Source organism: Ostrinia furnacalis, unplaced genomic scaffold (genome assembly GCF_004193835.3).
Source record: "Ostrinia furnacalis isolate ACB-3 unplaced genomic scaffold, ASM419383v2 OfSCF0802, whole genome shotgun sequence".
NCBI lineage: Eukaryota > Metazoa > Arthropoda > Insecta > Lepidoptera > Crambidae > Ostrinia > Ostrinia furnacalis.
In genome coordinates this window covers 1,070,564-1,084,332 of record NW_021131041.1, presented here as the reverse complement: position 1 = coordinate 1,084,332, position 13,769 = coordinate 1,070,564, and the positions used below count along the sequence as shown (strand labels likewise).

The 13,769-nt window shown below is 35.8% G+C and overlaps 1 protein-coding gene across 3 annotated transcripts in view; it reads left to right on the top strand.

Annotated features, from left to right (window-relative positions):
- nebu (solute carrier family 2 member nebulosa) overlaps positions 1–13,769 on the top strand; it is a 60,645-nt gene that overhangs the window by 13,702 nt on the left and 33,174 nt on the right. Inside the window, exon 1 of one of the 3 annotated variants that reach the window (XM_028300877.1) lies at positions 12,140–12,251. The exons of the other annotated variants lie outside the window; for them this stretch is intronic. Within the exon in view, the coding sequence (XP_028156678.1) occupies positions 12,162–12,251 (90 nt within the window). The 5' untranslated portion in view covers positions 12,140–12,161. Of the gene's footprint in view, positions 1–12,139; positions 12,252–13,769 lie in introns of those variants that run through there. 3 annotated transcript variants of the gene reach the window in all.

The following is a 13,769-nucleotide window of genomic DNA, read 5'->3' as shown; positions in this document are numbered from 1 at the left end:
TTTTCGCGTGCGTGTTCTTTATTACGTTCACCGGAATTCTGACCAATTACCTAAAAGTAAAATTGGAAATATAAATAATGAATTATAACTGCAACACGATCTGACGTTTGATCGAGTAGAATTCGTTGACGTATTAGTATTTACCCTTCCCCACTGTTATGAATAATGCTTTACCTACTTGAGGTTATTTCTCACCTTCGATCTCTATTTCACCAACAACTTACTACAAACACTTATTTTTACAACAAAACGTGTATTTTAAGGATTCTGTCTGTGTCTTTAACTAAAATTCATGAAATATTTTCAGGCGATTTAGGCATGAAACTGTTTTTTGAAATGGACAGTGCCCTAATGTACTTTTGCATTCATAGTCATACCTCCTGTTTCTGAATTACGATTTTTAGCTTGAACGTGCTAATTTTCTTATTTCATGAGTTATGAGGGAGTTAGTAAATACCTACTTCAGTAACTAAATAAATTGCTAGTTGTAGTGCCTATGTAATGTTGTGGCTACGTTTCCATCATTGAAATGCAAACAATCAATCTATTTTGTTTGATGTTGGCTGCAATGTTGGCGGAGATGATTGGCATGTTGGTGTTAGGATCCAGCTCTCTCAGAAACTTGCTTTGTTTGCTATTTGTCGCATGTGTTATGTACACAGCTCGTTAGATTCATTAGAAATGATGGATTTTCCCTACATCAAAATTTATTCGGAACTAAAAATAAGAAATAACTTGATGATATCTTCTTGGGTAGTTCACCAATGAATTTACATAAGTTTTTTGAGCTTTCAAATTCTTCTTTATAGATTAGGAAAAAGTACCTACTAGAACGTCATTTTAATGATTTCATAGCAAGCAAAATCTTATTCAACAGATGATTGAAAACCAATTAGGTTTTCAGGGCTAAAGTATTTTAGAGAAGTAATTTAATGCCATGAGATTATTATGAAATTATTGGAATTACGTAATGATGTTAATCTTCATTCATCACAAACAAATTGTAAAATGCTAGTATTGTGTGTCAAATTATAAAAACCCATTTTATCTGATCCCTGAGACCCTATGGTAACAAATAACAGGAATTTTGTTTACATAGGGGTCACTTAAAAATTAGGGGTTGATGGTGAAAACGGGCATGACTCACTTATCACGAAATCTCAGAAACTACAAGTGCCTGGAGTCTCAAATTTTGCTTGGGGGTCTCAATGACATATACTATAAAAACATCTTAGGGGGGTCCTTTTAGAACGTAGATGCTCACTAAGACGGGATTTTGCAAAATTCAATCCCTAAGGGGGTAAAACGGGATCCACGCGTACGAAGTTTCTGGCAGCCGCTAGTATTTTATATGGCTCTTCTATCTCCCTTACCAGTATCAAGTAAAGCCTTGATCGCATTTTCCAATATCATAAATGCCTAAAGAGGACACGGGGTTACTAGTTCAGTCGCGTTTATGAATTATGCTCCGTTACACCCCGCCCCGAACAATTATTACGGTGTTGCCAGTTACTTGACTTATTAATGTAACAGCTGATTAGCCTGAGGTGATTCACGAAACATGATTTGAGGTTTTTGAGATAATTTGAGATTTTTTTTTTCTCTACATTATTTTTGTTTATAAAATATGTTATTTTTTTTAATGCTTTCGCCCTTAGTTACATAGAAGTATGTGTGTAATTGGTGTATTGTAAGCTGTTTGTATTATGAATACAATAAAATAAAAATAAAATTTTAAATCTTGTCCAGATATTCCAGAATAGGTATTATGTTATCTTTCTTACTAACCAAAGGTTGATTAAATCAAAATACCATAAGCTCACCTTTACTTTTCATATAAATGATAATGTTATAGGGACGCTAATATGCTTACGTAGGTATGTTGATTTTGATATGAAATTGCAACGATTGCAAAAAAACTGTAAATAGATGGTGCTATTTACTTTAATGCCTATACTTGTTTCAAAACAAGAAGCATTTTAATTTGTTACGGTCATGGGTTTAACGACGTACATAGCACGTATTCTAAATGAGGGTTTAATAACATGCAATTTTCGAGTTTTGTCTCTTTTCTTCCTTCAGGTAGTGATAAAGATGCAAAATTACGTTGATGTTTTGCAAGATGAATCTCGAAATGATTAATAACAAACAGAACGTTTAATGCTAATAATATTGTTAGGGTTTGTGTAGATAACAAGTCAGTTTCAAGATTGCTATCTCATAGGAATGAGGAAAATGAAGAAACCTGTCGCATATGAACTAAAACATAGGTCCGTGTTATGAAATTACAATCAAGTACGTATTAATTTACACTCAAGAAAGGATTCAAAGCAGTGATAATTATTGAAACAATCATAATTACTTACTTTTAAATTATCATGCGTTGTCCGTGGTATCCAGTAGTACTGGATAGTTCAACCAGAATTTGCAGTGGTCCTACCAAATACTTAGTGGTATATGGTTAACTATACAATGTACAGTATAAGGACTGAAAAAGTAAATCTCCATACAAAAAGCATCGGTTATCGTTATAGTTACCGTTAGGTGGTGCAACTCGGCCTTATTCCATGGAAAAAAGACGATCAGTTTCCCATTTTCAACATTTTCCGGGCAGTTTACTCAAGATTTTCTTTATAAAAACTTTCCAGACAGTTTTCCGTTTCCGCGTCAATAAAATAATAAACTTATTTATTAAATAATAATACGAATTATTAGCGGATATAATAATAGATTAAACACCATTAAGGTAATGATTACCACATTATTTGCAATAACAAGAGTTTTATTAGCGTTTCGAGGCAAAACAGATACTAATAAGGTGAATCAGGTGACAATTTATTTAACGTGTACCGGAAAACTTATATGTACAGTCAGCATCAAATAGTTTGTGACACCCGAAGTGGACCGACGACTTCTAAAGGTAGCACAGGAAGGCGCTAGATGCAGGCCGCCACCAACCGGCCATTGTGGAAATCACTGGGGGAGGCCTATGTTCAGCAGTGACGTCCTATGGCTGAAATAGTGATGATGATAACTCAAAGTGGCATAAAAGATAAAATTCATTTATTTTTTGCAAGTAAGTTACACGTCCCAGTATTAACCCTATTACTGACACACACAACCTTATTCCAGGCGAGCTTTTTGACTACTTTGTTCGCAAATTAAATATATTTGATTTGATTTGAGTGTCACGAACTATTTGACGCTGACTATACGTTGACAATTTAATGATAATAATGTATCCTAGTCACGATTGTTTTTGTAAAATAATCAGCTATTCAGTTTTGTTTTAGAAAAAATCACGGTGACTGTCAAGACACAAGAGTAGGTATACCGTGAATTTTTAAAATTTATTCGAGTAGAACGAAGCTGTAAGTTCAATTAAATTTCAATTTTCATGCATTTATGCATGCATTAGATTGAGTCTTGGGTGTCAAATGTCAATATTGAGTGAGACCAAACACAGAAGATTTATTCTGCTTAGTTTGTTTATAAATGATAGTTTTATGTTACACTTTTAGCGCATATTTTTTATCTAAGAATCGAAGCCATAACAAGATCAAAGCAACGAATTTTAAGACCCAGAAAAATTTTGCAGTTTATACTATAGTCAAGCTCACCAAAAAATTTGGTCATTATTACATGCTACGGCATGCATAGCAAATCCTGTGGTGGTTTTACAGTTATTTATAATCATGATTTTAAAATAAATATAAATAAATAAGTATCTTTGGTCATTTACACTGCGCTTCTAGTCCCAAACTAAGCAAAGCTTGTACTATGGGTACTAGACAACGGATATAAACATATTTAAATACTTTTTTTTGTAAATACATACTTACTATACCTACATAGAAAACAGCCAGTCCAATACAAACAAATATGTTCATGCACACAAATGTTTGTACTGTGCGGGAATCGAACCCGCTACCTCCGGAATTGTAGTCCGTTTCGAACCACTACACCAAACGGCCGACAATTTTACTCTACAACCAAATCCACCAATAATTAAAGGGACGTCCATCCACCCACAAGGTGGACCGACGACCTGATAAAGGTAGCAAAAAGGCCCGGATGCAGGCCGCTACCAACCGGGCGATGTGGAAGTCATTAGGGGAGGCCTGTGTTCAGCAGTGGACGTCCTGTGGCTGAAATGATGATTATGATGATGAAAACCTTTAATAAGTGTAGCGCACTATATTAATAGGGATGTTTCCTGGGTCAAAAAGCAAGAGTTTTAATTAGTCCGTCAGTTAACTTATCAAAAAATACTCTACACGTATTTTTCACTTTTTCAAACTAATGAAAAAGAGATAAAGCGCGCCAAAGTTCATAAAAAGAGGCCGCGTGACGTCAATGCGTGCATAAAAGTGCCGCACGTTGTGACGTCGTGCGGAAATTCAACGCACCATAACTATGTAATTATTTGTTAGATTGACAAATAAAAATATATGTGTCCAATATTTTTTGATATTAAACATTACGGTACTGACGCAGATTTCACACTATTATTATAATCACGCGAGACCGCTAGTGCGATGCAGCACTAAAATTTGATAAATAACAAATAAGGATTTAATTTATTATTATGTCCTTTTTAAGGATTAATTTTAGTTAGTCATAAAATTCTGGGCTAAAATTTCTGGTGAGCGTGGTAGGTAAAATGAAAAACTACAGCAACGTCCGTATTCACAAACCAATCACAGAGCTCTATTCAATGCTGTGCGTTGATTTGCTGCTTCACTTAAGCAAGCATCGTTTGTGAATATGGGCGAAAGTAGGTATCTAAAACTGCACCGCCTACTCGGCCCAGACTTGGAAGAGAATTCTATATGCCATTAATATAGCCCTTTGAAATGTGAAAATAAGTTTTTCTTAAATAAATAAAAATTCGGAAAGGGACGCGTTGGACCAACTTCAGGAGCCTTCATAACATTACGTTCCTTTCAAGTTGCATGAATAGTAATAAAAATATTTGCATAATGATTAACGTGTTTATTGCATCATCCATTTATACATGCACTCTAGTTTGCGTCCTTGGCATAGACATTGTAGGACGGTACTATGACGTCACGGCACATAATAGACTACATAGTACTGCCATAGTCACTAGTATGCAAATGCACGAGACAGCCCGTCGCAGTTTGCCATTCGAGATAGAATAATGGATCCATTAACTGCTTGTTAGCTATCCGCCAGTCATCGTCAAATAGTTCGTGACACCTAGTAGCCAAAAAGTTGACAGTGACAGCACAGCCTTATTCCAATGAGGGCTATCGTTTTAGCGCTCACCAGTTAGCGCCTCTGTAAAGTAAGGTCCTGTCACTTGCTAGTCGCGAAGACAGTGGCACCAACTGGTGAGCGCTAAAGTGGTAGGAGGACTATCGCATTTGCACTCATCAAGATGGCGCCACTGTAGAGTAAGGTCCTGTCAATCGCCAGGGGTGCCAACTGTTAAGTATAAAATCGATAGCCCTCATTGTAACAAAGATGTGTTGCGAACTTTTTGGCTACTTTGGGTGTCACGAACTTAGGTGGTAGAGCAACCTAAACACTGTGCCATCTTGTCTGGTTGTAATAGGGGCGATTTTTCCACGAAAATGTACAGTATGATATACATATGTACAAATTATAATGTGATAAAAACAATGTCAATCGACTATGTAGAGCCATACCTACTTAACATGTATGGCATGTCACGTTTTTAATCACGTTTTATTATTGTGACTTGGTATTGGCATTAATTATACTGTCTTTCATACGAAATATTTTGTATATGGTGACATCCACATATAGCCACATCCTGGAATTTATTTAGTCTCAAAACAAGCAGAGTACTTTCGATAGGAATCTAAGAAATGTGTTTGTACTTTTACTTTTAGATGCCTCCGGAATCCGTATGTAGGAAAATAGTTAATTATTTGCTCCTTCGAAGATTCGAATCTGCAACTGCAGTTTACATAGCAGCCACTACGTGAAAATCATCAACAGCCCGATCCTTCATAAGTTGAAAGCTACGAAAGTGGCTCTAACGAAAGTGGTTTTAATTCCAACCCGACTATAAACTGTCTCAGGAGGAAAAAGATACCTACTATAACAGCTTTTTAATGTTTTATTGTGCCAATGAACTGAATAACTTAATTTTACTTTCTCTGTCTCTAACGATGAAAATATCACCAAGAGCGTCTTTTTAGTATTTTAGAAAGCCGATCAAATTATATGTAGTTGAGTCAGACTTACCTTGGCAGCACCTAGTACCTACCTAAAATGTTCCAAGGCCAGCAATTGGCACATTTTTGGACAATGCTACGAAATATTACATCGACTGACGTAATCTTAAGATAAACGTTTTCACGGTTCGTAGCTTTTGTCTTTTTTATGTTGATCAACTTTAATGCACTGTGTTAATTCGTAGTACCTATAGATTCTATATATTCTATCTATAGTATAGAAAGTAAGTTTTTTAAATGGCTTGACCTTTGGACAGTTCATCATCAGTGTCCACTGCTCGAGCTGACTCTCTCTATTTTATCAGAGCACTTACTTACAGACCCGTTTAAAACTATGTATGGAGTTGTTGAATCCGGTATGTTGGGACATTATCATTTAGGTATGTACTTGAAAATCATTGATGATGTTCATCCCTTGAAAAGGAGGCTGACAATAGTGACTGAGTTTCTTGCGCTGCTTCTTTTCAGCACTGGCCCATTTATTGTCCTGAAGCAGTGGTAGGGTTAATAAGGGGACGTATAAAAGTGCTTTTTAAAAACCTACTTGCATAAATAAATGAGTTTTATGAGTTTACGAGAATTTCCCCACCTCACACGGTATTCGAAGTACAACACTGGTATTATAGAAAAACTCTTACAGCTGCCTTCAAAAGAATGGTGTGTTACACCATCGGCAACTGCTATAATCAGTCTTGTTAAACAATCATCTGCTCGAGTAATTTTCGCTTCTATTAAAAAAGCCTTATTTCCTATCCATATAGTAAACAATACGCAATAACTGGACACAAATTGACGCACTCAAAATACGTGTTTGAAATTTCAATCTTCAGTGACTCTAGCTACAACTACGAATGTATCATATCAATGAGACGTGATGAAGTAGCAGGTAAAATATAAGTCGTTCCGCCTCTGTTTCCTCGAATACTTTAAATAATTACTAAGTAAATTCCGGATTGTGATCTGAATTCAGAATTAACCTATGTATTTGAAAAACTGTGTGCCTACCATGAGTTTACGTTAGGTGAGCTCGCTAGCGAATACCTACGTCAAAAAATTCTATGAAGATTTTATTTCTTGAAAGTAGCCGCTACGGGCGCTGCACAATATGTCATACATTTAAATGTCATTTTTTTACGCAGTCAACTCATGGTAGGCACACTGTTCCATGTTGAGTACAGTGGATATGCATACTAGTTACATAAGAACAGCAAACATTCTGTATAGGTAAGGTATAGTAATTGTCTTTTCTTTCCATCGGCCAGAGCTTGAACACCGCGAGAAAATTCTTAACTTTGACCTTGTCTATAATACAAAAGATGATGGCATTAAACCCCTCTGACTAAATGTCTTGTGGTATTACTTCCCTCTAAGGATAACATGTCATTGTTCTAAACCAGTGTTTTTCAACCTGTGGGTCGCGAGAGGTCGCAAATCCACCTCAGTAAAAAAAAGTTATAATACAGGTTTGGACCATTTCGTAGCCTTTCGTAGCTGGCGTATGGATAGTATTTGGTCCCTACAACATCTTTGTAACATTATAAAACGCATGATAAAAAAAGCAAACGGTCGGAAGGTCGCTGAATATTTTTCATACTACGGGGGTCGCGTCATGAAAAAGGTTAAAACATACTGTTACTAAACTAAAACTATTGAAGAAAAGGTAGACTGACTGTTATTCCTCACAGAACCGGCCGGCTCTACATGTCATTAATATAATACGGCTATTAAATATTGCTGATGTCCATCACGTAGCCGCTGCAGTTATCTCGTTAATACTTTGTTTACAATAGTTTAGATCGTTAGCACGCCCTCAAAAAGAATCTTGTGGTTAGAATACTAATTCTACATAACAACAGCCTAACGATGTTTTGTTTTTCTGGCAAATTAATACAATTTAGGTAATTGTAAGTGCCCCCAATACCAAACGAAAATGTTTTACCTGACTATGTTATTGATAATTTGGATCAGTCCATCTTACAAACTTATTTTGGACGTGTAGCTGTAGGTATAAGTGCCCTGGAAAGAGCCTACATACTGAAAAAATATTTTGATTTGATTTTTATTGGGAAAGACTCCGCTTACGGGATAAACCCAGTCAGTAGAAAATGGAAAGTTAAGTTTTCCATTTTCTTCTGACTGTTTTCTTCTGAAACGTCCCAAATAAAGCTAGCCCTACTACTACTATGGGATAATATGGTCTGGTGCTGAAAAGAAGTGGCGGAAGGAAGAAACTCAGTCATTTTCATCAGCCCAATCATGGGCTGCTATCTTATTCCATCTTGACTATCTTGTTCGTGGATACTTTCATGTCATTTCGGGCATTCGTCATCCATTTCTCTTTCCCTCTTTTTGTAGCCACCTTCTTGAAAAGGTGTGAACCTTTCCAAACAGATTTATTGGCTTAAACGTCATATAAATCATGTTGGCTAAAACAAGTTTTTTTAGGGTCAAAATTATGGTTATGTAGAAAAACCGTTTGCCCATAAAACAGCTGTGGAAGAGGAAAAATGTCGAAGCTAGCATGGGGTTTTTTGTAATGTGTTTTGAATTTTACATCCGATGTGTATTTACATGATGAAATTAATCAATATACTTAACTAAACAGTTGCGGTTAAGAATTTTAAACAAAAAATATGCTAATGAGTATTATTTTGTCTACAGGTAATTTCCAGAGTAAAGTGGGATCTATTAACACCTTTACTGCGGCAGTAACTTTCTAATACTTTCCATTCCTTCGGTACAAGGTCAGTAAACCTGGTATTAAAACTTACATTGTGGCGGCACAAGGCTTAAAGACCTTGTAATATTTAAGATATATTAATTTTATTTTTGGCTTCATGTTAATAGATATTGTGTTTTTTTTCTTTGAATATTAATAATAATGCATTTATTGACATACACCTGAAGGCGTTCGTGAATAACTTGTTTAGTATAAAAATTATAGCTATATTCAAAATACAAGGCTTATGCACCCTGTGCCGCACTGAAGTAGGGAAGTCTGGTGGGTATTCTAGGGATGTGAAATACAAATATCGATAGTTTAAATTAAGTTTTAATAAAAATTTAAAAAAGTAACAAACAAAGATGTTTTAATAATTTAGTCTAAATATTTTACAAATAAGACATACGTGCATAAATACTTAAATAAGCTATATTTAAAGAAAACATATTATTTAATAACATTTAGTTACAACTTCAAATGTTTGTCACGAAAAACATTATTTAAATTAGCAATAAATCGTGTAGCAAATTAAATTATAATCAATTTGCAGTTTTGATTTTGTTTGTTTCTCTTGACGCCATGTCGACATGTGCGTTTCTTACGAATGCGAGGCAACACTGGCTGCACGAAGCTAGCGTGGGGTGCGGTACCAGGTGCGCAGGGTACAAGGTGCTTCGACCTGGTTTCGCATTATGAAGACATTTTATTACTTCCGTGCGGTACCAGGTCTAAAAACCTGGTATTAAGGTAGGTATATCATTGGATTCTATTTTAAGAATACATCATAGATATATATTCATCACTTTCCTACACCGGACCCAATTCAAGTTATGCCTTTCGCACGACAAGGAAGACTATAATTTTCTTAGCCGCACGGTAAGCGAGACGTGCACAAGGTCTATAGACCTGGTTTCGCACTCAACGTGTTAATAGCAGAAAATAGGTAATGCACTAGAGATACGTTACATCGGTGATGGTTACTTGCAGGTTTGTACTTTTTTTTAGGTTTCCATCTAAATTTTTTCAGTCAAGTAGGTATACTCGTATGTACATTCAGTCATCATCATCATTTCAGCCAGAGGACGTCCATGACGAACAAAGACCTCCTCCAATGATTATGATGATAACTTTATAGGCTTTATAAAAAGACTCTAGGTTGCACGACTGCTTATACTCGTAGTTTCTTTTTTAAAAGAGATCGAATCATAGCTGTCTGAATTATTCAGCGAAACATGGACATTGCGCCTACTCTATGTCATATTATGACGAGGCTGTCGGTAAAATCCGAGTGATTTATGACTTCAATATGTAGCTTATTCACTTCAGTATTATATTTTGACGTACTAGCTTCATATGATATCACATCGTGACGCAAGTGATTGTTAGGCCTATCCAGACTACAGCTCAAATAGTAGCCCCGCTGATACTATCCTGAAGTGATCCATTTGGTTTTTTGAAAAGACTTCTCTTTTCAACAAAAGCTTAAAAAAGGTTGGTAAAACATAATGTCATAAACTCAGTGGCAGGGTCATACTCTACTCTCGTTTCCACCGCTGCAACTTCTGTTTAGCCAGGATCTACAGCTTTTGCCGTTAATGAATACCCAACCGATGAAGGTCAAGTTTGTCCCGGGGCGGGAAAAAGTTTAACCTGGCCCTATTAGAAGTGTAATTAGGTATTACACTTCTCATACAATGGTTTCCTCCAATGTCTAAGTAGCTGAGATGGAAGAGCAGTCGCTCAGCAAGCGAAATGTTCAATTTCGACCTTGAACAATTTGATTTTTTCGAACCTATTATTTTAAATAATAGGTTTGTAATTAAATCCAGTGGAAGGCTTCCATAATTATTCTCAACAGACGCTCGCTCCGTCACGCAGGCGCGTCGTCGCGCAATAAGGGCGGGTCTCGTCGCGTACGCATTCACACGCACGTACTGCCCAGTGACGTATTTTGCCGTACACTGATTCAGCAGCACAACTAATAATAATGTGGGGGAAAATGATATTGTAAAAAATACGCAAAAGCTCGTCATACGTAATCTCTATATTTTATTTACCTAATTATCTTTATAGCTCAAGTTTTTAATTCAAAATTAGGCACGTGTTTTTGGTTTATAATATTAAATTTAGAATGTCTGTTATTTAGTCGTAACACGATAATTACCGCAAACAAAAGCATTTTGGTGTTTTTTTTCGTCTGAGAGATAAACTTAAAGGGGGTGAAACAGGGACAAAAGTTTTATAAAGAAACCTGCGTTATTCCAAATACTCGTAGGTTGGTATGGGATATGATATGAAATGTTTATTTGTTTTGTTATACGCGGATGTAGTAGAGCGAGGTTAATTACATGTTTATGTATATTAATACATTTTTATATACTCACTGGCATACGTCTTAATCTAGACTAGACATAAATTAGAATAACAAGTTCGGGATGTTGACACGGTGGCATTTTTAAATACAAGTTATTTATTTAGGATCGTGTGTTTTAGTACTTTTTAGAGGTAATTATCACCTCATCCTACGACAAACATTTAAGTAACTATTTTTCTAATCAATTGTATGATACAAGCCCGCGGATTCGTTCGCCTTAATTTTAATTATGACATAAAAAAAGTTTTGTTTTCCTATACAAATTATAACCACAAGATTTATTTTTACGACTTAAAGCTTAAATATCTTCGGTTTCAGAAATAAATGCATAATGCATTTTAAGCCTTTAAAAGTGAGTATTCTGAAGAAATCAGCAACATCATACAGCTTACAATTAATTAAAAATTAACAGAAATTCTATGCTATGTTTATGTAAGCTGTGTGATAGAAATAAAGTAGGTACCTAAACAGGTACTATAATATAACCAGATACTAAAAAACCCAACGTCCATGCAAATCTTAACTGTACTTTGAAATCTATGAAACGCGAAGATTTTGTTATCCTTCTACGCATTGAGGAAAACTGAATCTACTTCTACAGTGTAATATAAAGTGAGGGACACACCTGCGCGGGTACATTACCGAACTCATCGCCTCCAAGGAAAGCCTTCAACTTTTATTCCTTTGCACGTGCTAACCCGCAAGGAAAAAATTAAATGTGGAGATTTTATCTGTGAGAACCCCAAGAAAAAAAGTGGAAAATTTGAAAATCGAATATTTTGAAAATTTGAAAGTGTTTTTTTTATTATTATAATTTGTGCCAGTGTTAGTGAAAATGGTTTTAAGAAGGACTAATAGTTTTTTGGAATTGAACAATGTATCAACGATTTCGATGAACATGTTCGACGATGTAAGCCTTGATAAGGTAGGTGATTTACTTTACAAATATTAAATAGTGAATGTCAAATATTAAATATGAAAGCTGGAAACATTGAATTTTCGGATAGATCCAATTTATTCTGTAACCTATTATAGATACCGTTTGATAGAGCTCGTGAAGCACTTTCAGAATCAGTGATCAGTTTTTCGATATCTTGTATAGTTTAGAAATATTCGAGTGAGATCACTTATTGTTTCCACCCTGTATAAATAAATTATCACACGCGTTTATAATGATAAAATGAAGGAGTTATACCACCATAACCTAAGTTTAAATGAAATGAACATTTTAAATAACAGATTTTCTGAAGAGACAAAAATATTTTTCAGTCATCCATGTTACAAGAACACAATTACTCTAACTTGCCATGTATTGACGTCCATCGCAAACATCTTACAATTTACGACTTATTGTGTTTCGCTCGCGGACCTGACACATTTATTAAACCGCATATAATTAGCACTTAAATCTACCTGAAAATAATATAATAAACGTGTTCCAGGTTCATTCTACGTTGATCTGTAGTCAAATGATGCGATGCGTTGCGTTGCCTTGCGTAGGTAATGATAACTATTTTACTAACCCGCGTAAAAGATTCAATTGCATCATCATCATCATCTCAGCCATAGGACGTCCACTGCTGAACATAGGCCTCCCCCAATGCTTTCCATGTTACCCGGTTGGTAAATAGTCCAGTCAATGAATGCCTTAACGACGGTGTAGAGAGAAATCCGTGGAACACAATTCTGTCCTCGGGACTTTATTTAGCCTAGTTAGGTGGTGAACATAGCAAAAGTCCCCGCCCTTAGCCCTTGAGCCGGCGGGGAGAGGGGGTTTAAAGGTACCACTTTTCGGTTTTTCGCTTAATCCTCGGAAACTATGTATCCTAGTGACATGACTACTATGAACCAAAAAAAGCTTATTCAATTTGCTACAGGTGAGACCGTCAAGTTTTTCTATATCTTGTATAGTTTTTGCGGCATCTGCTCTAGAAGGTCTGTAAAATTGGAAATTTTATTGTTGTCTTACATGTTCCTTTCAGGAGAAAATCGACTAAATCAACATTGAGCAATCATTCTATACATGCGGGAGCATGTTAAGCCTAGTTCCAGCGAGGGGACTACACCGTGCGTATATTTTGACGAATCGCTTTGAGCCACTTTTGACTCTTCATCACTCAAAAACTACTGTGCATTAACACTTCAAATTTGGCTCATGTGTTGAGACTTGCAAGATATACATCAGTTTCAAATTTCATAAATATGCCTCAAACGGTTCTTTAGATATTGACGTCCAAAAATCTACATGTCTGACCTATAGACCAAATTCTAACCACTTCCAGATGACCTCGAAGGTTCAAACTTGGCATCCAGAAAGGTAGTTATGTAAATACAAAGGAACAAATAAAAAACCAGTAAATTTTAACATTTCACATGTGATAGATAGATGAAAAGTGGCACCTTTAAACCCCCCTCTCCCCGCCGGCTCAAGGGCTAAGGGCGG